The following is a 27,209-nucleotide window of genomic DNA, read 5'->3' on the forward strand; positions in this document are numbered from 1 at the left end:
GACTGTAAACACGTGTTTCAATGAAATGGGAGTATTATACTTTATACTATATCAATTTACATATTTTTTAAAAAAAAAATCAATTTAAACTAAAGTATACATCACATCAAACAATAGCACATCACATGATTTATACATGGGCATGAAGTTGCAGTTGCAAATTGAGTAATTAAATCCCTCGTGACAGAATATCTAGTATTAATAGTTATGCAGTCTCTGAAGACGCAAGTAATCTCATTTTCTGCTAATTACTTAAAAATGAATATTAGAGAAGAGCTATCTCATTTTTAATATAAAATAGTAATTACCTATATTCAAGGGAATATCTACTTGCAATTTTTTCAATACAAAGTTGAAGTTACAAGCAGCCTCGAAAAGTTCACTACACCTAAAAATTTAATATTCAATTGCGTATAAAAAATATTATGATTTCATTTTTAAAGTCATTAAGTCAAGTTTAATTAATCAATTACTTAATAATTATATGAAAATCACTGTATTATACTTAAATAGAATATAAAACTTCCAAACTATGTGTTAATTAATTGTGAGTATATGTAATTCATTGATTTGGTTTTGGAATTTACCATTTGGGTCACCCAATAATTAAGAATGAAGTACAGATTAAGATTATTGATAAAGTACATTACTTGAGAAAGTTGAACTAGAGATTTTGTAGTTCAATATGCTAGGCAGCTTTTGACATTTAAAATTTAGTAAAATGTCTAAATTTGCTTTTAAATTATACAGTAAAATTAAAAAATATTAATTTTATCTTTTATCTAAATTTGCCTTGATCAGTGAGTGAGCTAAATAAGGACCAATAATGCCATGGTTTGCTACCTTTATCATATAAAGACAGAGATTTATTGCATTATGGATTCACCTTTTTGGTGAGATTCACGAATTATTAAGACAATAAATAAACATAAACCAAAAAAGACAATATGATTATTGGTTTAGTAGGCAATAACAGTGTAATTCTGTGGGTTTAAATCTTTTTGCTTAACTGTTGAGCAAACACAACTCTCACGTTTAGTTTTTTATATTTGAAATTTATATTTTCAAATTATTTAATTAAAAATTTTGAGTTTATTTATTAATTAAATAAACGTAAAATTATATGCAGCTGGAGTAATAAAAAGTGTAAATCTTATCATAAAAAAAATTAATGATTTAAAATCTCGATTAATTCTTTAACTTTGTTCGAAAGATAAAATATAAATATGATAGTGATTGAAAAATTTTTAAATAGACTTAATTTTATTAAGAATTCAAAAAATATTAAAATAAATTTCACCTATGATAAGACCCACTCATTGAGGATCTCTTAATTTATGATGGTGTCATAATTCATCAGCAACCTAGACTTTTTTTAAGTGAGTTTTGTGGAGAAAAGTAAATGTAAATTGTAAGTACAAGTAATATGTAAATAAATAAATAAGCTTTATTTCAGGACATTGTAAATGGGCCCCAAGCTCAGTGTGAAGAGAGACTCATACTTGAGCCCAACCTATCACTCCTGTTTATAAACGACAATATCATGATTTTATTAATTTAATTCATAATTATCATTCCTGCAAGTAGTTTTACCAGAATGCCTCCTTAAAAATGCTCGCTTTTTTTGGCCAGTATGCGAGTTAAAAATGGACAACCAAGAGGAGAAAGCTGTCGTCTTCCACATAAATTTATTAATTAATGGATAAAACAAATACCGGAAATTCATTATTGGACAAGGCAAATATAAACTCAGTTACAAAATCAGGAAATAAGTGTTTCTATATCAGCAATTCAATGTTCAATCTAATGCTGCTGTAACCACAAATAAAACTATCCAATGAAAAGGCTCCCAACAGTGAAATATCAAAATTTATGCTCAGCTGTATACAAGAAGAAGATTACACATACACTTGGCGCCTGTTAGTGCTTCAGCTTCCTCTCAGGGGGAGAAGGGGGGACATCTTACAATTCAGATGTTTAGTCATACAATTAACTGCACAAAATGAAAAGCAGTGGTGATAAGGGATCAAATTATGATTTTTTGCAGTCCCACTGCACAGGCAGAAAACTACAAGCACAATGCTTTAAGCAATAAGAACAAGATGCATATAAGTGGAGGCTTCTGGGCTTGATTGTCCAGGAGAGCTTTTGACTTGTGAAGGAAAATTTGTTACTGAACTATATTAAGCTAGCTTCACAAATTATGCAGCAAAACTTACCTCCATATATCCACAGTGATTCTTAGTTTCAAGTGTTACAGCTCGTATAGTTTAAAAGGAGAGAATGAATTCACAAGAAACTAAAACACAAAATATAGCATAACCAAAAGAATCTGTCAATAAAATGTCAATACTCAGTAGTCTCACAACTACTAACATTCTTCCTCCTTACTGCAAGTTTCAACACTTGAGCAAAAACAGATTTTGGTTGCCAATCAGTATAAGTAATGTAGTCACTAATAATAATAATAATAAAATAACTGTGCAAAATAAGATTGCTAATTATCTATTTTGGGTACTGATAATCACCTTTAAGACTGTAGTTCAGACTTTGTACTCATTCACACGAATCCACTTGGTGGCTGACCACTTATTCCCTTTAATCACTGGGCAACCGCCTGAAGGGAAGGAAAAAATATCAACTCATCAATCTTTTAAAGATTAGATAACTAAATTGAGCAAGCAAATGAACCTCTAGCTGCATAAAGCATTTCTTCTCATTTAATAATGCACGTCTATGCTCAGGGACAATAGCAAGTAAACCACTGAAATCTAACCAATAAAGATTACTAGTTAGTAACTGCACTAACCATGCAGACTTGAAGGGTCCACAGAAGCATCAGGTTTCATGCTCCAGAAAAGCAATGCATCGCCCATCTTTGGTTTAACAGAAAGCCCTCCTTTTCCACATTCAGACAATTCATTCCACCAAGGCACAGCACTGTAGTTCCCTTTGGCAGAAGGAAATACTGTCTCACCACCTTCTTCAACATCTGAGCTGCATACAATAGAGAAAAATAAAATTTTACCAAACAGAAAAAGAAAAGAAAAAAACAAATACTCCCTCTGTCCTATAAATTTTGTCCACCTTTACTATTTTTGTTGTCCCAGAATTGTTGTCCACTTTCCTTTTTCATATATAATTAACATATAAATTGACTATTATAACCCTAATTAATTTGATCTTATTTCAAGAATAACCTCTCATTAATTGTCAAAATATCTCTTAGCATTTAATAAAATTTAATATTTTTAAGAGGGAAATAATTGAAAAATAAATAAAAGAAGTTATCTTTCTTAATCTGTGTGAAAAAATAAAGTGGAAAAAAATTATAGGATGAAGAAGGTACATCGGAAAAGAGAACATTTTCACTTACAGATACATAAGAACAGTTGCTATGCGTTGACCCCCATTCTTGGTATTGAACTCATCCATAAAGTAGTCAAAATGAGGCTCATATTTTTGCCCTACTTCATAGTGAAGAACTTGGAGTCCTTCCCCTTGTTCTGTACATGAAAATAAACATCATAATTCATCTAAATCATAATGAAAAACAGAAAGTACAAGAAAATGTAGCCTTTGAATGGGCTCTTAATTTCTAGACTTATAAAATCCTTGCTTTCTTGCTTAAAGATTTGTTAAAATGAAGTCAAATATATTATATCTGAGTACTTGAATTGAAATTAATCAACTATGGTTAACTCCAATTTCGAGGCATGATCAATCTTATTTCATCTTTCATTTGATGACCATGGCACCAAATAAAAAGGTGGGAGCAGGTGTTTGTTGCTCTTATGCGGATGCTGAAAACTGACCATTTTCTCCTCAGCTCCAAAGATGAGCAATTAATATTACAGTTAGCAGCACATATACCTGCTCAGTTCTACAAGAAGGTCATATGCATCTTGTCACCTTTTCAGTTTACAAAATTATAATTGCGTACTTAAAATTCATAAATCACCACCCAAAAACAAGATCGATTTAAAGCAAAAATAAAATAAAATAATATAAAGAAGTTGGGGATAGTAATCAAAGTTGACCACAAATAAAGAATATTTTAAGTGCTAAAAATAAAATAAAATAAAGAACGGGAGTAGGAGGGAGACATGCAGCAAAAAAGAAAGGAATTTATTGGGGAACAATTATGTGCAGTTAAAAGATCAGAAACAAACTCAAACTGCATACCTACAGGTATGAAGGTGAAATCAGCAATCCTCTTCTCAATTTCCCTGATCTTTTTGTCACGACCTCTGGGAAGGAATGTGCCAGAGCTTGTTCGCACCCTGCAAATCAATAATTTGGAATATAAGCTAGATTATGAATAGAAGATTATTGGAAATATCCATCCACCATATTGAACATAGGTGGTATACTACAGGAAAAAGAAAAAAAAAAAAAAGATGAAAAACCTCACCGGCTATCTTTACTCTTTCCTGTTTCACTGTCAACAACTGTAGATTTTTGCATATGAGGCTTGGCAAGAGAGATCAAATAATCACATTCCTCTTCGCTCTGCCCAATGTAATCATCCAAATTTCAGTGGCTGCTATAGATGGCATCACTTGACTAAGCATTAAATCTAAGATAAGAATCAAAAATGCTAATGGAAAACATTTCAACCATGAAGACAAACTTGGGAGTAATACAGGCTTAAACTACGAAAGCAACATATAAAACAGAAGACTCGATCATTTCCAAATTTCTTCATAATTCAACCTTTCAGAACTGCATCCATATTTAGACGAATTTCTCTACTGCCAAGTTAACTGCGGATGACATTATTTTAAAAAAATGCGTGTGTCTGAACTCCGAAGTTTAACTAAATAAAAAATCCCATTAAACCACATTGAATATGGCATGTTTTTGCCAATCCCAGAACATAGAAGAATTCAAAACTCAATTGAAACAGGTAATCCCAAGTCATAAATTCAGTAGAAAATACGAAGGAAAAAAAAAAACTAACCAAAAAATTATGATAGATAAAAGCCCGAGGTTCCCACGAGATCACCTCCACCCACTGCTCCCGTTTACCATCATCTCCCTCGATTCTGCAAATATACACAATCAAATAAAAACGAGATCCAATTCCAATGCAACACAACTAAACCTAACATTAGAGCACAATATCTTACCTGTCCACTTTATTATGGACGATGGTGCTCAGATCGTTGGCTTTGCGAGAGGGATCACCGGAATTGCTAGGAATAGATAGAATTCCGAGGGCGAGAAGTATGAGAATGACGAATGTGAACATGAGGAGCACAGTCAAAATCATCGTCGACGATGATTTTCGAGCTGGAAGGCGAGAGTGTCTACCTTTCGCCATTGCTTTGATCGAGCTTCGAAGATCCAAATTCGAAAAATAAAACCTAAACAGATCGACCTTTGACGGAACGAGAGAGATCAGAGATCGAATATGAGAATTAGAAAGCAAGATCTAGAGGACTCTGTATCCCGGACGCGCTTTTTATGTAATTAATTTGCTTTTAAGAATATAAATCTTTTTTTTTAAATTATTTTTGAGGTATTTAAAAGTAGGATAATTGGTAGTATAATAGCTAATATTTATCAAAATTTATAATTCAGTCTCTATTTTTCTTAACAATAAATAATTTAGTTATTAATTTTATTTTATTAATAAACTAAATTTTTTATTAAATTATAGTTAATCAATTATAAATTAATAAAATTAATTTAAATTAAAAAAATTAAATTATTATAAATTTTAAAATTTTAAAAATATTTTTTTATCATAGTAAAGAAATTAGGCCATCTAAGCTTTTCGACCATTAAAATCTTGTTAACACATTTTTGTTTCAACATTTAAATTAAAGTATATAAAATATTTTTTTAAATATTTTTCACATGTATACTATTTTCTATAAAGTAATCAAAACCTCAATATCATAATGGTTTTTAAATGTTTTTAATTAGTTCCGTAATTTTTAATATTTAATTCACTGATTATTATTTACAATGAAATTAAAATTTTAAATTTTAATATTTCACATTATGAGGTATCTAATTCATCTCATTTCTTACCTGTTTTTTATAATAATATATGTTTTATTTAATACTTCATCTCACCCTAAAATAGAGATGCTATCTCCTTTGCTAATATAAACAAAAGAGCAGTTAGAGACTTGTTCAAAAGAAAATTAGGCAGACAGAGGACCACTTTATATATATTTGAGCAAAGACTTCTTAGAAAGTTCCTTCCAGATAAGCATGACAACTAAGAAGCTGATAAAGCGTTTGACTTAGCTCTCTAAACATGCGAGATAAAGGGAAAATTCTTGATAAAACATGAATCTAACATATGTAGGCTAGTTTCAAATGTTACAAGGAACCACACTTATTTAGAGGCAATGCATCTCCAAAAGAAAAAGGAACTACAATGCATAGAAACAATTTTCCTTTAGAAAAATTATTTTTTAGTCCCTAAAATTTAACATAATTAACATTTCTATCCCTCTATTTTGATAACCCAATACTTAAATCCCTTATTTTATTTTCCATCCGAATTCGTAGTCCTTCCGTCCTGTTTGGTCAAAGAGTCTAATGTGAGAGGTGAGATTTTTTACCAAAAATGCTCTTAATGAACTTGTTAAAACACCTTTCATTCCAGCAATCCATCCATCCTTTTCTCTCTCATATATTTTTTATTTCTTTTTGGCCATGGTTGATTCTCCTTTTTTTTTCTCTTTTCCATCTTTATTATCACTCATATCTTTTTACTCTCTCGTATCTTTCTTCTCCCTCGTATCTTTCTTCTCCCTCATATCTTCTCTATTTCCTTTCGGCCATTGTTGATTCTCTTTTTTTTTTCTCATTTCCATCTTTCTTCTTTCTCACATCTTCTCTATCTTTCTACTCTCTCATATCTTTCTTCTTCCTCACATGCTAGAGAAGGTAATAGAAAATATTGTAAAGATGAACAATGATTTGAAGAAAATGAAGGAAGAACAAAGAGTTACTATAAATGAGATTGCAAATATTTGGGGGATTATGTGCCAATTGAGAACAATTTATATTGTTTTGATTTTTGTTGTAGTTGGAGTAGAAATGAAAGTAATTTGAAATAAAAATTACCTTTTTTACTGTAAATATATATTTTAAATTTACAGTAGTACGATACACTAAAGTGTTTGAATATTTAATTTTATAATGACGTAGGTGTTTAAAAAACTAAATATATGAGGACTAAAGTGTCTGCAAATTTAAAGATATGAGGATTATAGTGTTTAAATATTTAAATGTATGGAGACTATAATATTGTGAACTTTTAGTTAATTAAGTGACAGTATATATTATTTTGTTACAAAATACTTTATCCTTATTCACATATAAAAATGTTATAAAAAAGTAACCAACAAGAAATGTAAATGTATACGCAGGATGTGAAAAAAACTGAATATTCATTCATATAAAAGTTTGATCATTTGAATGACAACATTAGCACTGATCAAGTCCATTACATTACAAATAAATTTTTTTTCATTACATGACAAAATATATACAAAAAATCTATCTAAATTCTCCAAAATTGTCCAAAATAGCTTTACAATATCTGCATATCTGAAATGACCAATATTTATCCAAAATAGCTGCATATCAAAAAATCTCAAGAAGACCAATACATGTTTATTAAAACCTGCAAATGAAATTTGTAAAAAAAAAAAAAAAAATCAAAAGCTGCACGCTGATTATGTCCAAAAAATTACAATTTCTCCAATTTGGACTAAGTTAAAACTCACCAAATCTGTAAAAAAAAAAAAAAAAAAAAAAAAACATGTTGCACATCTAATATATCCAACAAAAAACTCATAACTTGCGCACCTCTCAGATTTATCCATTGTTATCTGCAAAAATAAAAAGGAAATTACAAAATTAATTCCCAAATCATTAAACCCATTATCTTAACGGTAAACCCTAGAAAAACCAATAAATAAAAAATTATTTATTGTAACTCAAAAAATCTAAACAATAAAGCAACAAATTTTTCTTCACCATAAAAGAAAAGGGATTTTCGTACCTTTGAAATGGACCACGATTTCGTTTTCTTCTGCTCATATGAACACTGACTCCACCTTCAGAATATGGTGGGTTCAGTGTTTCTCGAGAAAATTAAGGAAATAAGGAATAATGGGACCATAGAGAGAGAGAAGTTTTGATAGAGAAAGAGACAGAGAGCGCGAGAGAGGGACAAGGCTTCAACCGAGACAGACAGAGCGCGAGAGAGAGGTATAAGTTTCGATAGAGACAGAGGAGTTTAGTTTCGACAGAGAGAGATAGAGAGAGCGCGAGAGAAAGGGACAAATCTGAGAGAGAGAGAAGAAAGAGGGAGAAGAAAGAGCGATAGGGTTTCGTGATTTTGAAGTACAGGGACTTTTGATGAAGGTCAATTTTGTCAATTCACGTATCCCAAACGGCTATTTTGGACGGAAGGACTACGAATTCTGACGGAAGAGAAAGTGAGGGACTTAAGTGTTGGGTCGTTAAAATAGAGGGACAGAAGTGTTAATTACGTTAAACCTCAGGGACTAAAAAGTAATTTTCCCTTTTCTTTTTTTTAGCATGATGAATAGAAGCAGCCAATGGAGCCAAAAGACCCAAAGAGAGGTGTGAACGAGAGGATTGGGCTTAGATGAGAAACAATTTGGAACATGGTCGGAGCTTATTTTTGCATGATCCACTCAGTGTGTGGATTCAAGCATGCACACTTGCTCTTGCTACACCTACGCATGTTGAACAAGACATCTCTATTACCCAAAAAGAAAAAAAGAGTTTCAATTTCCTTTCATCTAATTTTCACGAGTCAGTATGGATAAAACAATACAACATAGTAGTCATGCTGCTAAGGAAAGTGAACCTACCAATCCCTTATGCCAACACGCACTTGTTTTCATCTTTTGGAAGGTTAAGGGTGGCATTACTGTTGTCCTCAGCTTCCTTGGTGCCATTACCATCCTTCAATGACTCTTCAAATTGCTTGTAGTCCTCTTCCTACACCGAAGAAATGAAGTTGGCTAAGCAAGTCCAGAAAGTTCAAATGTCACCACCACCCACCATGTTTTATCAGCTAAAGCTGAAAGAAGAAAAGGGCACCAGTTTAGTTCAGTGGGCGCAATACTCCAATAGTCAAGTATTGGCACGTAGTTATTACCACACACCAAGCAAATTGCCACACTTGACCACAAAAGGGCATCACCTTTATGCTGAGGTTTGGTAGCCTGCGCAGAGTTATGACAACCAGTCGCAGAGTTATGGTTTTTAAACTAATCACTTTGTTTGGAAAGAAAGTTATTTGAAAAGGATACGGTTTTTGGAGATTTCAAAACCTCCAAAACCCTCATTTTTTTAACCCACTAAATTAGTGGATTGGAAGGGTTAACAAACATCTCTTCACAGTTCACCCCATTCAAACACATTGTTAGTATTAAATTGTTTAAATTTAGTTTGTCTAGCTAAGTTGTAAATGACTGGTGATTGCAGCCCTATCAGCCCCATGTTAATTAGCCATAGTCCATAAAAGCAACCAACCAACAAGAATCAGAAGGCTACCTTTGGCACAGCCTTTTCTTATAGGCCATAACCAGTTACGATTTACCAGGACAAATTATCAGCTACTATACCCAGTTGAACAACAGTTCAAAAAACAAATCTCAGTAGCATTTATATGTGCATTCAGTGAGTGATTCATCAGGAGATCAAATATAAGTACAAGATCTTACTGTGAGATTGAGACCTCCAACTCGTGCTGCTGCCTTGACAGCAGCAAGGAGGTAACCATCTTGCTCAATGTGCTTCTGCCACCAATTATAGTCACAGTTCTTTGAACCCAGAATCTTGGAAGTGGTAGTAGTAGGCGGCAATTGATGGTTTTGTTTTTGTGCTGCCAGTGCCATTTTCTTTTTCAAGGTTACTTTGCTTCATCCTTTTAGCCAATGCAATTGTCAATTATGTCAATACCTGGAGTGAGAGATTAAAAGAAATGGAGGAATCAATCAAGGCCATGAAAAGCTAATTCAATGACCAACACCTAACTTTCAATTGACTGGCAAATTGGCTTGCTGGTCACAATTCCTTGGTTAAATCTGCCTCATCATTTGTAGGAAGGTTGGGTATGAGCTTATCAATATACAGAAGTTCTAGCATCTGAACAGCTTGAGGCAAATGAAGAATAGACTGACCTTAGGCAAATACAGATTGAATTGTAGATATAACTTATTAAGGGTATGGATGACCCAGAGCTCCACATTCAAGAATGGTGACATAATTCCCTATTTAAAATTATAATAAATATACATGGCCATCCACCCACCAAGGCAGAGATGTTCTAGAAATCTAATGAATAGAACAAGCCATCGTCCATAGGCAGAAGGCAAAGCCCAGAGACAAAATTAGATACAGAAAATAAATAAATTCCTCTCCCCCAGTCTTGCATTAAGCCATGAAGCCACAAATGCAGTGCTCTCTCTCTCTCAAACACACACACACATGCACACACATACACAAACACAAAAGGTATAATTCATCCTCTGTTATCCCTGTAACTCAACCAATAATTCTGAGATGGAATAATAGAAGTACAGGCCAAAATGTTGGTTAACAAACATAAGAAAATCGACCAGAAGTTATACAATTATAGTAAGTGGAGATCCAGAGTTCTATTCTTCTCCAAGCACTAAGAATGGTCTTGCACTTCATGAACCAAAGAACAAGTACATGTGGTAGCAAACAAAGAAAACTGTCAACCGCTTTCCACCATGCCATTTGGATGCAGAGGTTTAAATTTAAGATTATTTTTCAGTTCAACTGAGTATGTAGTGAAACTACATCTCCTCAATAATTATTTTAAATTCATGCTCAAATAAGCTAAACTCCAAAAAATGAATTAAGTATCCATTAAATCTACATATCCAACCCTAGAAGTATATAATAAAACTGATTAAATTCAAATTCTTTCATTTAAAATACCAGTATATCCAAAATGCAACCTATAAATATTTCCCATATCATTTACTACTTCCTGAACCAGTGTGCTGAAGTCTTAAACAAATCTGCAAAGGAAGTTCTCACAGCTTCCAAATTTCAATCTCATCAAGTTCAGGTATATAAATGCAAGTTTTAACTCCAACTATGATCATGAAACTAAAATGTATATATAAAACTAGCCAGAGGCAAGTGTGCAGAGGGATGGAGGGAAGGGGAGGCGAGTTGAATGACCAATCACATAACAGTTCTTCCAGATTCGTAAATCAAAATCTCCAATGTCAAAATCCATTCAAATATGGAAAATTTGGAATGACATCAGTAATATGCCAAACCAGCAAAAAAGTCTCTCTATAACCATGTACAATATCATCAAATTTGAAGGCAGGAGAACTATCTTCAACTCATCCGGAATATATAGGCCAGTATGTAATCCATAATCAATCATTTCAGAAAGGAATGCGTGTGTTTATAATCTTAGACACCAAGGAACAATGATTAATGGATTTCAAAAATAATAATAATAAAAAAAAATTAAACTGAATAAAAGGGGAGAAATATCTATGTTTCCATTTTCTTTCTAGCATATATACACGAATTGAAACACAAGACGGAAGTTCTGCAATCATAACACTCATCAAGTATACAACAATCCCAGAAACAAAAACCCATGAACTTTCTCAAGTTTCCGATGCGATCCTAAGAGCCTTGGTCTTGAAGCGGTACCTGGGAGCCCGAGGGATGACCTGACTAGGTCCCATATGAAACTGACCAGGGCTGTTGGTGAGAGGAGGGCCATCATCGTAAACGTAACCCACAAGTCGACCACAGCTATTGCATATAATCTTGGTCCTCTTTCTCTGAATTCCCCAGTAATTAAGAGTCTCAAAGAACGGTCTGATCTTGTCCTCCTTCTCGAACCTGAACTTGGTGGAGTCGATCGAAGAGAAGGAGAGCGTGCCTTTGTTCCCTGCCTCGAAGTAGAAATCCGGCGGGTAGAGACAAGCGGTGCTTAGATTGAGATTCGTACCGCATTCTATGCAGGTATAGATGGAAGCCATTGATGAGTATTAAGGCAGAGGAGGAGGAGAAAGGAAAGGATATATAAAGAGGTTTTGGCTTCTCGTCGAAATTTCTATGTCTTGGTTTTTACGGAATTAGCAATGAGATTAGCCAAAGATGGATTTTATCTTAGAAATTTCAAAAGCGCGTCGCTTCGAAGGTTCCATAGACGGACTGCTTTTTAACGTCGCCGGCCCTCAATTATAAAAATCACTAATAATATTAATAAAAATAATAAAAAATAATTCTTTTCTCTTATAATTTTTATTCACTTTTTTAATTATTTTAAAATTATTATATATATATAATTCTATTTAAATTTATTTAATTTTTAAAAAATCTCTTAAAATATTTTTTAGTATTCAATAAAATTTATTTTTTAAAAATAATATAATTAAAATTTATTTTTTAATATATATAAAAAATAAAATAAATAAAAATTATAATATTAATTTTTAGTCGTTAATTATGGTTCTATAAATAATATATTATAAATAAATTTAAATAAAATATTAGTACTAATTTAATTCCTTAATAAATTATATAGACTAAAATTTCCAAAATGATTATGCATAATATAGAATTTGAAATATTTCGTAATTAATGTTATTAATTTATTTTCCCTTATTATACTTACTGTATTTACTCATAATATTAAATTTTCTTAGCATTTATATATTTTATTTTTTTTTAAGTCAAGAAAATAAATATTATTATCTTAAATTATAATACTCAAACAGATACTCAAACATATTAATCCAGAGTTTAAAACGATCAAAATGAATAGACTGTATTACTAAATATCATGAAATTATAATATATTTTTAATTTCAACTATTAATAAATGAATAATGTTTGTATTTGAAACAGAATATAAATTTGTTCAAAATATGAATATAATATTTTGTTTTTAATAATGATTTTATTTCTTTTATAAGATTTTATATTGATTCGTAAGAAAAGTCAAGTAAACATAATTTGAGTAAAAATTCAGAAATTCAAATTTCTCTAAATTCTACAATTAATTTAAATCATTTCAATTTTTCTTATTATTAATAAATAATCTTATACACAGCTAATTGTGGATTAAAAATGTTTCTTATTAGTAAGACAAAGAAATGGTTGACTAATTATGATATCAACATATTGCAACGGTAAGAATTTATTTCATTTGCAGGGGCTAGCTGGACTGGGCCAAGCACGCTGAAAATTTTTAAATTATTCAGTGGTATACGGATAGTTTTATGTAAAATAAAAAAAAATTAAAATATTTTTAAAAAATTATTAATTAATTTTTATTTTAAAATTATTCAATTAAAATATTTTATAATTTATAAAATTAATTTTTTATAATTTATAAAATTAATTTTTTATTTTTTTATCAAATAAATCTTTAATAAATTTTAATATTTATACTATTTAATTCATATAATTTTAAATATATATATATTATAGTATTTGGTCTTTCATGCTTTATTTTTTTTTCAATTTAAAAAATTTAAATTTTATATTTAAGAGTTAACTCCAAATCATAATTTTTTTAAAAAAATTATTAACTCATTTAATTTTATACATCATTTTTTAATATAATAGAGGCAATAAATGAAGCACACAAAAGCACATGGAATATATATTATAAAAGATAATAATGAGTTAAAAAGGACTTAAATAAAATCTTTATTATATCAAAAGCGTCTATTATATCAAAATCCTTAAAATCTATCTCATATTATGGGAGGAACTAGTCTGGAAGGCTATGAAAAAAGTTATCACTCCAACTACTTTACTAGCCTTACCATTGGAATTAATATTGCACAATCTAACAACGGCGCTGAAAAGGCATTATAGTTATTTTCATGAAAAAATGCTTTGAGTCTTAAAAAAAAAAATAATGGTTCTTATACTATAAATAACTAACAACACTTTGAATGGGGCTAAGAAAATAAGGAGACCTCTAATAAGTGAAGCAATGCTCACTATCGAGATTGTGCCATGTGTCATAAATCGAAAAGGCAAACGGCCACCTTCAAATCTAAAGAGTTGAAGATTAGTGGGAAAACATTTGATGTTACATAATATCCACTCAAAATAAGTTACGAGCCATTACCAGATAAGTAATACGTAGTAAAGATCTGACAAGTAATACGTAGTAAAGATGTGACAAGTGGAAAATACGGTATCGTCCGAATAAAATGAATACCGCTTTAATACCTGAATCGTCGTCATGACTCGCGCCCTCCTCGATAGGTCGAGTCTTGATACAAAATTATCGTTATCAGGTACACTTCCATATTGCATGTGATCACGGGACCACCACGGCGATATCTCTTATCGATCAATCAGCCATATCATCATCGGATTATCAGGAAATACTATGTTTATTTCCATTTTTTTTATAATATAAGATGATATAATCATATAGATAAATATATGTTATCTCTAATACTACTCAAACTTAAAGTAGTTTATTACATTCTTTTTATTCTTCAAGATTATGATTTGAACGTTGGAATGAACATTATAAGTACCCATCATTACTTCACGCTTTGTATGTATTGTAGGTACCTATCATTACCTCACTCACGCTTTGTATGTTTTAGCCAATTATAGTAAAATTCTATTTCGCCAACATCATTAATCTAATTTCATAAATATCAAATATATTTTTATCTCAATCATTATCTAGAAAAATGACATTATCATATTTAAAAGTACTATTGCTTAATTTTTACTATAATAGTTAATTTAAATATATGTCATCAAAATGCCATTAATTTTATATTTTTAAAAATATAAATCTGTAGATTTGTTAGCTAATACAGTGATACGTGTTACACGATAGCAATCTTTCACTGGTTAAAGTAGTGAATAATCAGGAAGTTCAAATAATCAAGCTTTTATTACTCAAAGAGTGGAGTTGAATTTTCGATTATGATAAAGATTCGCTAAAGAGAATTAGCACTCTCGACGGATTCTCCTTCTCATCATTGAAGATTATTATAGATCAATTCTTATAATTTTAATTATTATAAAAATTTTTATTCATTAATCGATATAAATTAAATTAAAAAAAATATTAATTAATTTAATATCTTATATAAAAGCAAGATATAATTTCAATAAACACATTTTACTATTAATGTACGTTGCTTTTGATCGTCACTTCAATCACTCACTTAAAGCATTTTTTTTTATTTAAATATTGAAATGGTAGTTTTTAACCTTTAACCACCACTTTTTTCTTTTGTATATTATCAAATTATATGAGAATTATATAAGAATCAATTTACTTTAAAAAATAAAATTTATTAATAAATTTATATATAAATTTTAATAAAATCTCAAAATGTGAATAAGAATTTTTTTTTTAAAAGGAGTTATTTTTTAAAAGTATTTTTTTTATAAAAAATATTTTTATTAACTAAATTTTTTAAAAGAAAATATTTTTTATGAATAAACGGTGTTTAAAAGTTAATCATTTTAAAAAAAATTAACCTTTTAAAATTATTTTTTTAATAATAAAAAATAATTTATTTTTTTTATAGAGATGGAGAGACATTTTAATAAAATTCTAGAATATCGTCAATTTAAAAAAAAATTAAAGAATCTGAAATTAAATAATTACTATTCCTTTTAAATTTTAATTAGTTATAATATTTAATTATTTAGATTTTAATTGTTAAAATAATTTTCAAATAATTTGAATTTAAATAGAACACAATTATAATTAAGCAATCAAGGATATAATAATTTTTTTACTTTTTGTTAAATCTTGTTTTAGATTATAATAACACTTAATTATATAGAATTTAAATATTAAAATAGTTTTTCAATCAACTTGAATTTTAATAAACACTACTATGATTTTTTTAAACAAAATAATACTATAATTAACCAATTAAATTAAAATTTTAAATAAAAAAAATAAATTTATAATTATTATAATATAATAAAAAAAATCTAATATCTCGTCTTTTCATTTTTACATCTATTATAGATAATAGTAAATATATCTTTTATTTTTTCTACGTTCTGTTTTCACAAAAACATGAAAGTAATATAGTAAAGAGTTTGTACACAGAGAAGAATAATCACAAGTGAAATTAAATGACTGGAATTTCTAAAAAATATTAAAACTATATACGCACCGTTTTGTATCCATAGCTAGATGTAACACGCTTCCGCAGGACTGGCGGTTGCCTAGGGCTAGTTTCTCTATAAATATGCCCTTCGGATCCATATTTCTTCGTTTCGTGAGTTCTCTCTTCAGAGAATTTCTCTGAGAGATCCTTGGCTCTGCGCAGCCGCTCTCCCTTCCCGCTTACAAAACTGTATCAACTTTAACAAAATACCAAAGAAGAACAAATACTTCAATTTTAATCGATAAACAGAAACAACGAATTGCGCTTTCCTATTTTCTTTGAAACCCTAGGGTTAGGGTTTTTTTTTTTTGGTTTAATTTTTTACTTAGCAATCCGATCGCAATGGATATGAGATTTCCATACTCACCGGCGGAGGTCGCCAAAGTTCGCATGGTGCAGTTCGGCATAATTGGCCCTGACGAGATTGTAAATTCTCATTTCTCCCATTGTTTCTTATCTTGTCTGTTTGGCTGCTGAGAAATTACAAAAAAAAGGAAATTGTTCGATTATCTTTTATAGTGTTAACTTACACTTCTCCTTTAGTTGCTGCTGCTAGTTTATATGTTTCTTTGATTTTGTATTGCATCTGTTTGTATTCATGTTGTCTAGTTTAATGATCTTTTTGTGGTTTGGTTGCAGAGGCAAATGTCTGTGGTGCAGATCGAGCATAGTGAAACTACAGAGAGGGGCAAGCCGAAGCCAGGGGGTTTGAGTGATCCTAAACTGGGTACAATTGATAGAAAGATGAAGTGTGAAACATGTACTGCGAACATGGCCGAGTGTCCGGGTCACTTTGGTCACTTGGAGTTGGCCAAGCCGATGTTTCATATAGGCTTTATGAAAACAGTGCTGAGCATCATGCGATGTGTTTGTTTCAACTGTTCCAAGATTCTGGCGGACGAGGTGCCTTCTAATGGAGTTTTTTAGAAGTATTTTTTACTTGTTGATTTCTGGGTATTGACCAAGTTGTCTAAGCATGCCATAAGTAGATTTTAAGTTTTTCACATAGTACTCAGCGCCAAACTTGTTTAGAACTTTTGCTGGGATGAATGACCAACTGTAATGAGAACTAGTAGCATCATGAATGAGTCTTTGCAGTATAAAGTTATAGCTGTGATCTATTTCTGCTCAATTGCTAAATCGGTTGGCAAATTGTTAACTCAGTAACCCGCCTTACAATATTGTTTTTGATTGGATTCCTGCAGGAGGATCACAAGTTTAAGCAAGCCTTGAAAATTAGGAATCCCAAGAACAGGCTTAAAAAGATTCTTGATGCATCCAAGAATAAAGCTAAATGTGAAGGTGGAGATGAGATTGATGTTCAAGGTCAAGATACTGAAGAACCAGTTAAAAAGAGTCGAGGTGGCTGTGGTGCTCAGCAGCCAAAACTGACCATTGAAGGTATGAAAATGATTGCCGAGTACAAGGCTCAAAGGAAGAAAAATGATGACCAGGAACAGCTACCTGAACCCGTGGAAAGAAAGCAGACACTTACAGCAGAAAAGGTAACATTATCCCAAACTTTAAGAAATGTTATGCCTTAAAGTCCAACTTGCACTTGAAGTTAATATTCTACTTCTGTTGCAGGTTCTTAGTGTTCTGAAACGGATAAGTGATGAGGACTGCCAGTTGTTAGGATTTAATCCAAAGTATGCACGTCCAGATTGGATGATTCTACAAGTCCTTCCAATTCCACCACCTCCTGTGAGGCCCTCTGTGATGATGGATACATCCTCTAGGAGTGAGGCAAGCTTATTCAGCGAATGTTGAATTTTTAAATATATATTTTTTTGCGTTTTTGGGTTTTTTTATTTTTGTACTTTAGTGATGAGAAAGCAAATGTGATTCATATTTGTTATCTTTCCTGAATCTAGGATGATTTGACTCATCAATTGGCAATGGTTATTCGTCATAATGAGAATCTGAAGAAACAGGAGAGAGGTGGGGCTCCTGCACATATCATTTCGGAGTTTGCTCAGTTGCTGCAGTTTCACGTAGCAACATATTTTGACAATGAGTTGCCTGGACAGCCAAGGGTATGGATTATGGGGCATTTGCAAATTTGCGTCAAATGCAATATAATGTCTAAATATCTGTAATAAGAAAGCTTATACTGACCAGCTGAATTACCTTACTATGCAGGCTACACAACGATCTGGAAGACCTATTAAATCTATTTGTAGTAGACTGAAGGCCAAGGAAGGCCGGATTAGGGGTAACTTGATGGGGAAACGTGTGGATTTTTCTGCACGTACAGTCATCACACCAGATCCCACTATTAATATTGATGAACTAGGTGTGCCTTGGAGTATTGCGTTGAATCTCACCTATCCGGAAACTGTCACTCCATATAACATTGAAAGGTCCATATGTCCTTATGTTCAAAATTTCCATATTGTTTTTTCTTTTTGCTTTTCTCAAATTAGGATTTTTATTGAAACAGGTTGAAGGAGCTAGTTGAGTATGGGCCACATCCTCCTCCTGGTAAAACTGGTGCAAAGTATATCATAAGGGATGATGGTCAAAGACTTGATCTTCGATATTTGAAGAAAAGCAGTGATCATCATTTGGAGCTTGGCTACAAGGCATTATCTTGTACTTCTTTTCCCCCTTTCACCTTTGTTATTGTGTTATTAGTTTAAATAAACTCTTGAATTGCAATTTCAGGTGGAGCGGCATTTGAATGATGGTGACTTTGTGCTCTTCAATCGACAACCCAGTCTCCACAAAATGTCAATTATGGGACATAGAATAAAAATTATGCCATATTCAACTTTCCGCTTAAACTTGTCTGTTACTTCACCATATAATGCTGATTTTGATGGCGATGAAATGAACATGCATGTTCCGCAATCATTTGAAACCAGAGCAGAGGTGTTGGAGCTGATGATGGTGCCTAAGTGCATTGTATCACCTCAATCAAATCGCCCTGTAATGGGAATTGTCCAGGATACACTTTTAGGATGCCGTAAGATCACCAAGAGGGACACCTTCATCGAGAAGGTGATAGCTGTAGAGCAACTTCTGGTGCCTTGGGCTATTTTAGCTGTATATTTATCTTTTTGATGGTTGGATAGAAAATGACCTTCATTGCTTTCTTGCAGGATGTTTTTATGAACATTTTGATGTGGTGGGAGGATTTTGATGGGAAAATTCCTGCTCCTGCTATTCTGAAACCACGGCCACTTTGGACTGGAAAACAAGTTTTTAATCTTATCATTCCAAAGCAGATAAATCTTATCAGGACTGCTGCCTGGCACACAGACACTGAAAGAGGAATTATTACTCCTGGGGATACTCTTGTTCGAATAGAAAAAGGGGAGCTGATATCTGGAACTCTTTGCAAGAAAGCTCTTGGGACTTCAACTGGAAGTCTTATACATGTCATTTGGTATGCATTTCTGTATTTTTCGGACATCTAGAAAAGATGCTTTTCTTCAGATTTTTTTTTTCGAATGTCTAGTTATAGGCGCAGAATTTGGAGAAACGTGGTATGGTGCTTTAGGTAATATGTTCATGCATGCAGGGAAGAGGTTGGTCCTGATGCAGCTCGCAAGTTTTTGGGGCATACACAATGGCTTGTGAATTACTGGCTTTTGCAAAATGGTTTTAGCATTGGTATTGGAGATACAATTGCTGATGCAGCTACTATGGAGAAAATTAATGAAACTATTTCACTTGCAAAAAATGAAGTGAAGGAGCTTATTACGAAGGCCCAAAACAAGGAGCTAGAGGCTGAACCTGGACGGACTATGATGGAATCATTTGAAAACAAAGTGAACCAGGTAGGTGGTAAATTATTCCTTTTCATTATTCTGTCTGGTTACATTTTGTTGTTTCCTGACAGTGACATTTGCAATCTTCTAGGTGTTGAATAAAGCTCGTGATGATGCCGGAAGCAGTGCCCAGAAGAGCTTATCTGAGAGCAACAACCTCAAGGCCATGGTTACTGCAGGATCTAAGGGCAGTTTCATCAACATATCTCAGATGACTGCTTGTGTGGGGCAGCAAAATGTTGAGGGTAAGCGTATACCATATGGGTTTGTAGATCGGACATTGCCCCACTTCACCAAGGATGACTATGGACCAGAAAGTCGCGGGTTTGTTGAAAACTCATATCTGCGTGGGTTGACCCCTCAAGAGTTCTTCTTTCATGCTATGGGTGGTAGGGAAGGTCTTATAGATACTGCTGTGAAGACTTCTGAGACTGGGTACATCCAGAGGCGGCTTGTGAAGGCCATGGAGGATATCATGGTTAAATATGATGGCACTGTTAGGAATTCACTAGGGGATGTTATTCAGTTTCTCTATGGGGAAGATGGTATGGATTCTGTCTGGATAGAATCACAGAAGCTGGATTCTCTAAAAATGAAGAAATCAGAATTTAATAGGGTCTTCAGATATGAAATTGATGATGAAAATTGGAACCCTTCTTACATGATGTCAGATCATATTGAGGATTTGAAAAATATTCGAGAATTGCGTGATGTGTTTGATGCTGAAGTTCAAAAACTTGAAGCAGATAGATACCAACTTGGAACAGAGATCGCAACCACTGGTGATAATTCATGGCCGTTGCCTGTTAACCTCATGAGGCTTATTTGGAATGCACAAAAGACTTTCAAGGTTGATACGAGAAGGCCATCAGACATTCATCCAATGGAAGCCGTAGAAGCTGTCGATAAGTTGCAAGAGAGATTGAAAGTTGTTCCTGGGGAGGATCCATTGAGTGTGGAAGCCCAAAAGAATGCCACTCTTTTCTTTGGAATCTTGCTTCGCAGCACTCTTGCTAGTAAAAGGGTGTTGGAGGAATATAGGCTCACTCGTGAAGCATTTGATTGGGTTATTGGTGAGATTGAATCACGCTTCTTACAGTCATTGGTGGCCCCTGGAGAAATGATAGGTTGTGTTGCTGCACAGTCAATTGGAGAACCTGCTACCCAGATGACTCTCAATACCTTCCACTATGCTGGTGTTAGTGCAAAGAATGTCACGCTTGGTGTTCCCAGGCTAAGGGAAATTATCAATGTAGCTAAGAAAATTAAAACTCCTTCACTTTCTGTCTTCCTGGTTCCTGAATGTAATAAAACAAAGGAGAAGGCTAAAAGTGTTCAGTGTGCTTTAGAATACACCACTCTCCGCAGTGTTACTCAAGCTACTGAAGTATGGTATGATCCAGATCCCATGAGTACCATAATTGAAGAGGATGTTGATTTTGTGAAGTCTTATTATGAAATGCCAGATGAAGAGGTTGCACCGGAAAAAATTTCTCCTTGGTTGCTTCGTATAGAGTTGAACCGTGAAATGATGGTTGATAAGAAGCTGAACATGGCTGACATTGCTGAGAAGATCAACCTTGAGTTTGATGATGATTTAACTTGTATATTTAATGATGATAATGCTGAAAAACTGATTCTTCGCATACGTATCATGAATGATGAAGCTCCAAAGGGGGAGTTGAGTGATGAGTCAGCTGAGGATGATGTTTTCCTTAAAAAGATTGAGAGTAACATGCTGACAGAAATGGCTCTTCGAGGTATCCCAGATATAAACAAGGTGTTCATTAAACATGGTAAAGTAAGCAAGTTTGACGAGAATGATGGATTTAAGACAATGGAGGAGTGGATGCTGGACACGGAGGGGGTCAATCTCTTGGCTGTTATGTGTAATGAGAATGTTGATGCCAGGAGGACAACAAGCAATCACCTGATTGAAGTTATTGAAGTTCTTGGTATTGAGGCAGTTCGTCGTTCGCTGCTGGATGAGTTGAGGGTGGTAATTTCATTTGATGGTTCTTATGTTAATTACAGGCATCTAGCTATACTATGTGACACAATGACCTATCGTGGCCATTTGATGGCAATCACCCGCCATGGTATCAATCGGAATGACACTGGGCCATTAATGAGATGCTCGTTTGAAGAGACCGTAGACATTCTTCTTGATGCTGCAGTGTTTGCTGAAACTGATCATTTGAGAGGTGTCACTGAAAATATTATGCTTGGTCAGCTTGCACCAATTGGCACAGGAGGTTGTTCTTTGTATCTCAATGATGAAATGTTGAAGAATGCCATTGAACTTCAGCTCCCCAGTTATATGGATGGCCTGGATTTCGGCATGACTCCTGCACGTTCCCCAGTCTCAGGGACACCTTACCATGAGGGCATGATGTCTCCAAGTTATTTACTGAGCCCTAGTCTTCGCCTTTCACCCATTACAGATGCTCAGTTCTCACCATATGTAGGTGGAATGGCTTTCTCTCCTACTTCATCTCCAGGCTATAGCCCATCATCCCCTGGTTACAGTCCATCATCCCCTGGTTACAGTCCTACGTCTCCTGGATACAGCCCTACCTCACCTGGTTATAGCCCCACCTCACCTGGATACAGCCCAACTTCGCCAACTTATAGCCCTAGTTCTCCTGGCTATAGCCCTACCAGTCCTGCCTATTCTCCTACAAGTCCATCGTATTCCCCAACTTCCCCTAGTTACAGCCCAACTTCTCCCAGCTATAGCCCAACATCTCCAAGTTATAGTCCAACCTCTCCAAGCTATAGCCCCACATCTCCCAGTTACAGCCCAACTTCACCAAGCTATAGCCCTACATCTCCAGTATATAGTCCCACTTCACCTGCATATAGTCCCACTTCGCCTGCATACAGTCCTACCTCACCATCATACAGCCCAACTTCTCCTTCCTATAGCCCAACGTCACCTTCCTATAGCCCAACCTCGCCTTCTTACAGCCCCACATCTCCATCATACAGTCCAACTTCACCTGCTTATAGCCCGACATCCCCTGGTTACAGTCCAACCTCACCAAGCTATAGCCCAACATCGCCAAGCTATAGCCCGACCTCACCCAGTTACAATCCTCAGTCAGCTAAATACAGTCCGTCACTGGCATACTCACCTAGCAGTCCAAGATTGTCACCGTCGAGTCCTTACAGCCCCACGTCTCCAAATTATAGGTAGGCTGAAATCTTCCAGTAGTCAGTTCCTTGCTTTTGTGATTTATTCAAGTACTGTGACTTTTTCCAGTTTCATTCATAGCGAACTAGTATCTCTTACCTTTTTATTCTTTTATCTTATGTTGCAGCCCAACCTCACCATCATATTCACCGACTTCTCCATCATATTCCCCTTCAAGCCCAACATATAGTCCTAGCAGGTGACTCTTATAGGCAGCTATTTTGTCTGCTCCTACTACTTTTTCTGTTTACTGGTTTGTTAGTCATACCTTAACCTTTACTCTTTGTGCATTCTAATCATGCTATCTTTTGGTTTCTTCAGCCCATATAATTCTGGAGTCAGCCCAGATTATAGCCCAAGTTCCCCACAATATAGGTATGCCAGGATTTCAATCCAACTTCCCAAATACATTGGTCTAAATGGATTGGTCCAATTACAATGGTTTTACCTTCTTTAACCGTTTCTGTGCAGTCCTAGTGCTGGGTACTCACCAAGTGCACCTGGGTATTCACCATCATCTACTAGTCAATACACTCCTCAGACAAGTGCAAAGGATGACAGAAACAACAAAGGGGACAGAAATGGGAGGGACAATAAGGGATGATAGGAGCAGTCGATCAGATTTATGATTTCTTTGAAGATCTTAGGAAGTAAAGGTCAAGTGTCCTTTAAACTCTTGTTTGATCCTTGGCTACAAAGTTGTGCTGTCAATGAGATGTATGATTTCTTTGAAGATGTTAGGAAGTAAATGTCAAGTGTCCTTTAAACTCTTGTTTGATCCATGGATGCAAAGTTGTGTGCATCTATGAAATTTTCTAAAATTTCTCCGTAGACTGCAGAGTATACTTGGGAGATTGCTTTAGTAAAAGGTTAAATAGTTGTTTTAGTGTTGACTGAGAGTGAGAGTCGAGATGGTGTAAATGTGAAACCTTTTTTAGATTCAGTCCCAACTTGTTTATTTGTATAGTTTTCTTAAATCGTTTCTATTGTGAATGGGATCCGCTTGGGTACAGATATGCTTTGATAGGTGTTGGTTGCAATTCCTTTCTATGGTATCCCTTTGTGATTTATACCGTGTTTCTGGAAGTGTCAGCTGCTCGATTTTGAAACTAGTTATTGATCTGCTTCCATTGCTTTTCATTATTCTTTCATAGTTCAATTCTCTTGGGTCAGAACTTGACATCTTTTCTAATGAGCATTTACAACTTGGAATATTTTATGTTGTGCCCGTATTTTTTTAGGCAAAATATGCTGATTTGAGCTTCAATTTTGTTGAAATTGCAGCATTCAATAAATTGCAGGGCTGGAACATGGGCAGATCGGATGGTGGACTATATGGAGACATCGATTTCATGGCTTTCACAGATTACTGTATAAACAATGCACTCAAGTTGAACTGAACTTATTCACGTGTTTGTGGACATCTGCTATTTTACATATGCCATTTCAACTTCAGGTCAAATGATTAGTCTTCACTACCTAGGTGGTTACAATTATTTCAGTGTCATTTTCTGTATAAGCTGTCCCCTATGTAAGAAATGGACGTACAACAGCTAATTGTTGATTTAGATTGATTGCCTTTGGTAATGGTTACTCGGCCTAGTTTTTGACAAAAATGGAGGGTATATATTGGGATTCTGCATTTTCCTTGTTTGTTTGCTGCGGAGAATCTGTGGGTAGAGTGTTTGCTAATGCAAGTAGTTAGAAGTTGCAAGACCGGAAATAATTCTCATTTCTAGTTCCTTTTGGGTATTCATCTACTTCAAGTTCTATTTGATTTGATTTGTTTTTTTTTTTTGTTTTTTTTTTAATGTTGGTCGTTTTAGAGAGAAAATTTAGTGGTAGATTTTCTTTTAAAAGCTCGTAGTAGATCTCTTCCCTTTTCTTTTTAAAAGCCAGTGGTGTATCAATCCACCCCAATTGTGAATTTGTATGTAGGGGATATTTGGGTGGAATAGCAAATAATTGAGGAAGTGTAAATTTCTATTTTGACTGCATAAAATTTTTGCTCAAATCGGATCAACTCCTCACCCGCCCACCCAACACCCGGAAAAAAAAAGGTCTTTCGTTTTTTTTTTTTTTTTTTTGTCCTAATAAAATACGGATATCTTATTTAAAAGTTAAAAAGAAATTGAATTTATTTGCTCTCGCATTATTTTTTTTAATATTCATATCAAATAATAGATAATTATAAACACAAGTATGTATATTCTCAAGAAGACAGGTCTGACCCGCTGGGGAATGTCGAATTTGTCACGGGGCGGCACATCAAAATTGACTAGCATAAAAATTAGAGCATTTTTCGGGAACTCTTGATTTTATTTTGTTTTTTATTTAATTGTATGGCGACTTATTTCTATATATTTCTCCTTTTAAAAATATATTTCTATATTTTTTATGCAATAAAAGTAATTACTATAAAGTCTTTTAAACTTTTAAGAAATATTTTAAAAACACTCGAATAAAATGTACAAAATTTTGTAAAATTTAAATATGTGCGTATTGAATGATAAAGTAATTAAAAGTGTAATGAAGGGTGAAGCTTTGTCAAGTATCAGTTTTTACGTGACAGGACCTTAATATCAATATCATCCTGGCAATCGAATTCACCGGAAAATTAATATTTAGTCTTATGAAAAAAATTATTAATTAATTTTTTAATTTTAAAAATATATTAAAATATTTTTAATATTTTAAAAATTTTATTAATTAGTTATTTTATTAATTTTACTTATTAAATATTATAAAAATATCTAATATATTTTTTATAGATTTGAGAGATTAGTTAATAAATTTTTATTAAATTATTTAAATTAAATAATAAGATAATTAATAATTAAAATTAATAAAAAATTAATTAATAAATTTTTTAAATAATATTTTAACGTATGTTTTAAAATTATTTTTTTTTTCAGATACTAAATAATGGTCTTTTCTAAAATAAATATTGAAGCAATTGATGATCCATTAATCGCAATAGAGAATCGCCCCAGGGATATTTTATTGCGGTTTTTAGGTCAAGTGTTGAAGAAAAGAGAGATTTTATAATTTTAAATTTAATTATCATAAATTAGTTACATCTCTTTTTAATATTATTAAAAGTATTACATATACATATTTTTGAATTAAAATATTATATACTCTACCCATTTTATAATTTTTATTATCCTAAAATATATTACAATAATATATAAATTAATTATTATAATTCTATTTAATTTTATTTTATTTTTAATAAATTTTTAAAATATTTTTAATATTTAATAAAATTTAATATATTTAAAATAAATCTAATAAAAAAGTTAATAAAAATATATTTTTTAGTATATATAAAAAAATAAAATAGAGAAAATATATTTTTTTAAACTCAAAGATATATTATATCAAAGTTAAGTTATAAACTCAATTGCTGAATCACATATAAAATTTTAAAAAATAAATCACACTTCAGTACAACTATAATATATATAGTTATTTGTGATATAATATGAATAATCATATTAATTTATTTTAAATTTAAGTTAAAATCTAATAAAAACCATAAAAAAGAGCACTAAAATCTAAAATAATTTTTTTAAAATCGAATTAATCATTTTCATAAGTTTTAAAAGTATTAACTAGAATCTAACACCAACTTCAATAGCCACATTTATTTTTATAAAAATATTTAAATTTAATACAGAATATAATATATTAAACTTATAAATATTTATTCGTTTTTATATTTATTTAAATATTTGTGTACAATTTAGATTACAAAATAAATGCATAGAAGAAAGATTAACCTCATAACTGATAGTATTTTTAAAATTGAAAATTATTTTAAATTTGTTAATGTAATAATAAATGTAAGTTATTAAAACTAACGTACGTAAATATCTAAAAACACTTGATTCATTGTTCAATATTTTTCTTCCATAAAATTCATAATGTTTTTGAAGATTCTCCCATTGTCTCAAAACCATGACACGTAGCATCGTTTATTTTTAATTTTACTAAAACCATGGCACCACCAGTCTCACTGGCCTCTCTTCGTCT

General features: G+C 32.6%; 3 protein-coding genes across 3 annotated transcripts; 1 reads left to right on the forward strand and 2 right to left on the reverse strand.

Annotated features, from left to right (window-relative positions):
• Window positions 1-1,703: 1,703 nt before the first annotated feature.
• On the reverse strand, window positions 1,704-5,465 carry LOC110614655 (probable prolyl 4-hydroxylase 10). The gene is made up of 8 exons (XM_021756622.2): window positions 5,133-5,465; window positions 4,964-5,048; window positions 4,415-4,512; window positions 4,186-4,283; window positions 3,377-3,506; window positions 2,810-2,997; window positions 2,529-2,617; window positions 1,704-1,993 (listed from the first exon to the last, which is right to left on the reverse strand). Exons 1-7 carry the CDS (start codon window positions 5,324-5,326, stop codon window positions 2,544-2,546), a joined length of 867 nt encoding a protein of 288 aa, XP_021612314.1. The 5' UTR covers window positions 5,327-5,465; the 3' UTR covers window positions 1,704-1,993; window positions 2,529-2,543.
• Window positions 5,466-11,508: 6,043 nt separating this feature from the next.
• Window positions 11,509-12,192, reverse strand: LOC110620155. The gene has a single exon (XM_021763764.2). The coding sequence runs from the start codon at window positions 12,054-12,056 to the stop codon at window positions 11,676-11,678; it is 381 nt and encodes a 126-aa protein (XP_021619456.1). The 5' UTR covers window positions 12,057-12,192; the 3' UTR covers window positions 11,509-11,675.
• A 4,101-nt stretch (window positions 12,193-16,293) lies between these two features.
• Window positions 16,294-24,931, forward strand: LOC110615475 (DNA-directed RNA polymerase II subunit RPB1). The gene is made up of 15 exons (XM_021757719.2): window positions 16,294-16,625; window positions 16,839-17,102; window positions 17,405-17,704; window positions 17,787-17,945; window positions 18,074-18,235; window positions 18,342-18,562; window positions 18,643-18,784; window positions 18,867-19,202; window positions 19,304-19,590; window positions 19,726-19,984; window positions 20,067-23,170; window positions 23,299-23,370; window positions 23,493-23,546; window positions 23,643-23,827; window positions 24,456-24,931. The coding sequence occupies exons 1-14, from the start codon at window positions 16,542-16,544 to the stop codon at window positions 23,773-23,775; spliced, it is 5,577 nt and encodes a 1,858-aa protein (XP_021613411.1). The 5' UTR covers window positions 16,294-16,541; the 3' UTR covers window positions 23,776-23,827; window positions 24,456-24,931.
• The last annotated feature ends 2,278 nt before the right edge of the window (window positions 24,932-27,209 follow it).

The sequence above is a fragment of the Manihot esculenta genome, chromosome 1 (genome assembly GCF_001659605.2).
Source record: "Manihot esculenta cultivar AM560-2 chromosome 1, M.esculenta_v8, whole genome shotgun sequence".
Lineage (NCBI taxonomy): Eukaryota > Viridiplantae > Streptophyta > Magnoliopsida > Malpighiales > Euphorbiaceae > Manihot > Manihot esculenta.

Coding starts and splice junctions, on each gene's coding strand:
- LOC110615475 (XM_021757719.2), top strand. CDS start 16,542: ATGGATATGAGATTTCCATACTCACCGGCGGAGGTCGCCAAAGTTCGC. Junction 17,705..17,786: donor AGACACTTACAGCAGAAAAG/GTAACATTATCC, acceptor CTTCTGTTGCAG/GTTCTTAGTGTTCTGAAACG. Junction 18,785..18,866: donor ATTTGGAGCTTGGCTACAAG/GCATTATCTTGT, acceptor TTGCAATTTCAG/GTGGAGCGGCATTTGAATGA.
- LOC110614655 (XM_021756622.2), bottom strand. CDS start 5,326: ATGGCGAAAGGTAGACACTCTCGCCTTCCAGCTCGAAAATCATCGTCG. Junction 5,049..5,132: donor GTCCATAATAAAGTGGACAG/GTAAGATATTGT, acceptor GTATATTTGCAG/AATCGAGGGAGATGATGGTA. Junction 4,284..4,414: donor GGAAAGAGTAAAGATAGCCG/GTGAGGTTTTTC, acceptor ATTGATTTGCAG/GGTGCGAACAAGCTCTGGCA.
- LOC110620155 (XM_021763764.2), bottom strand. CDS start 12,056: ATGGCTTCCATCTATACCTGCATAGAATGCGGTACGAATCTCAATCTA.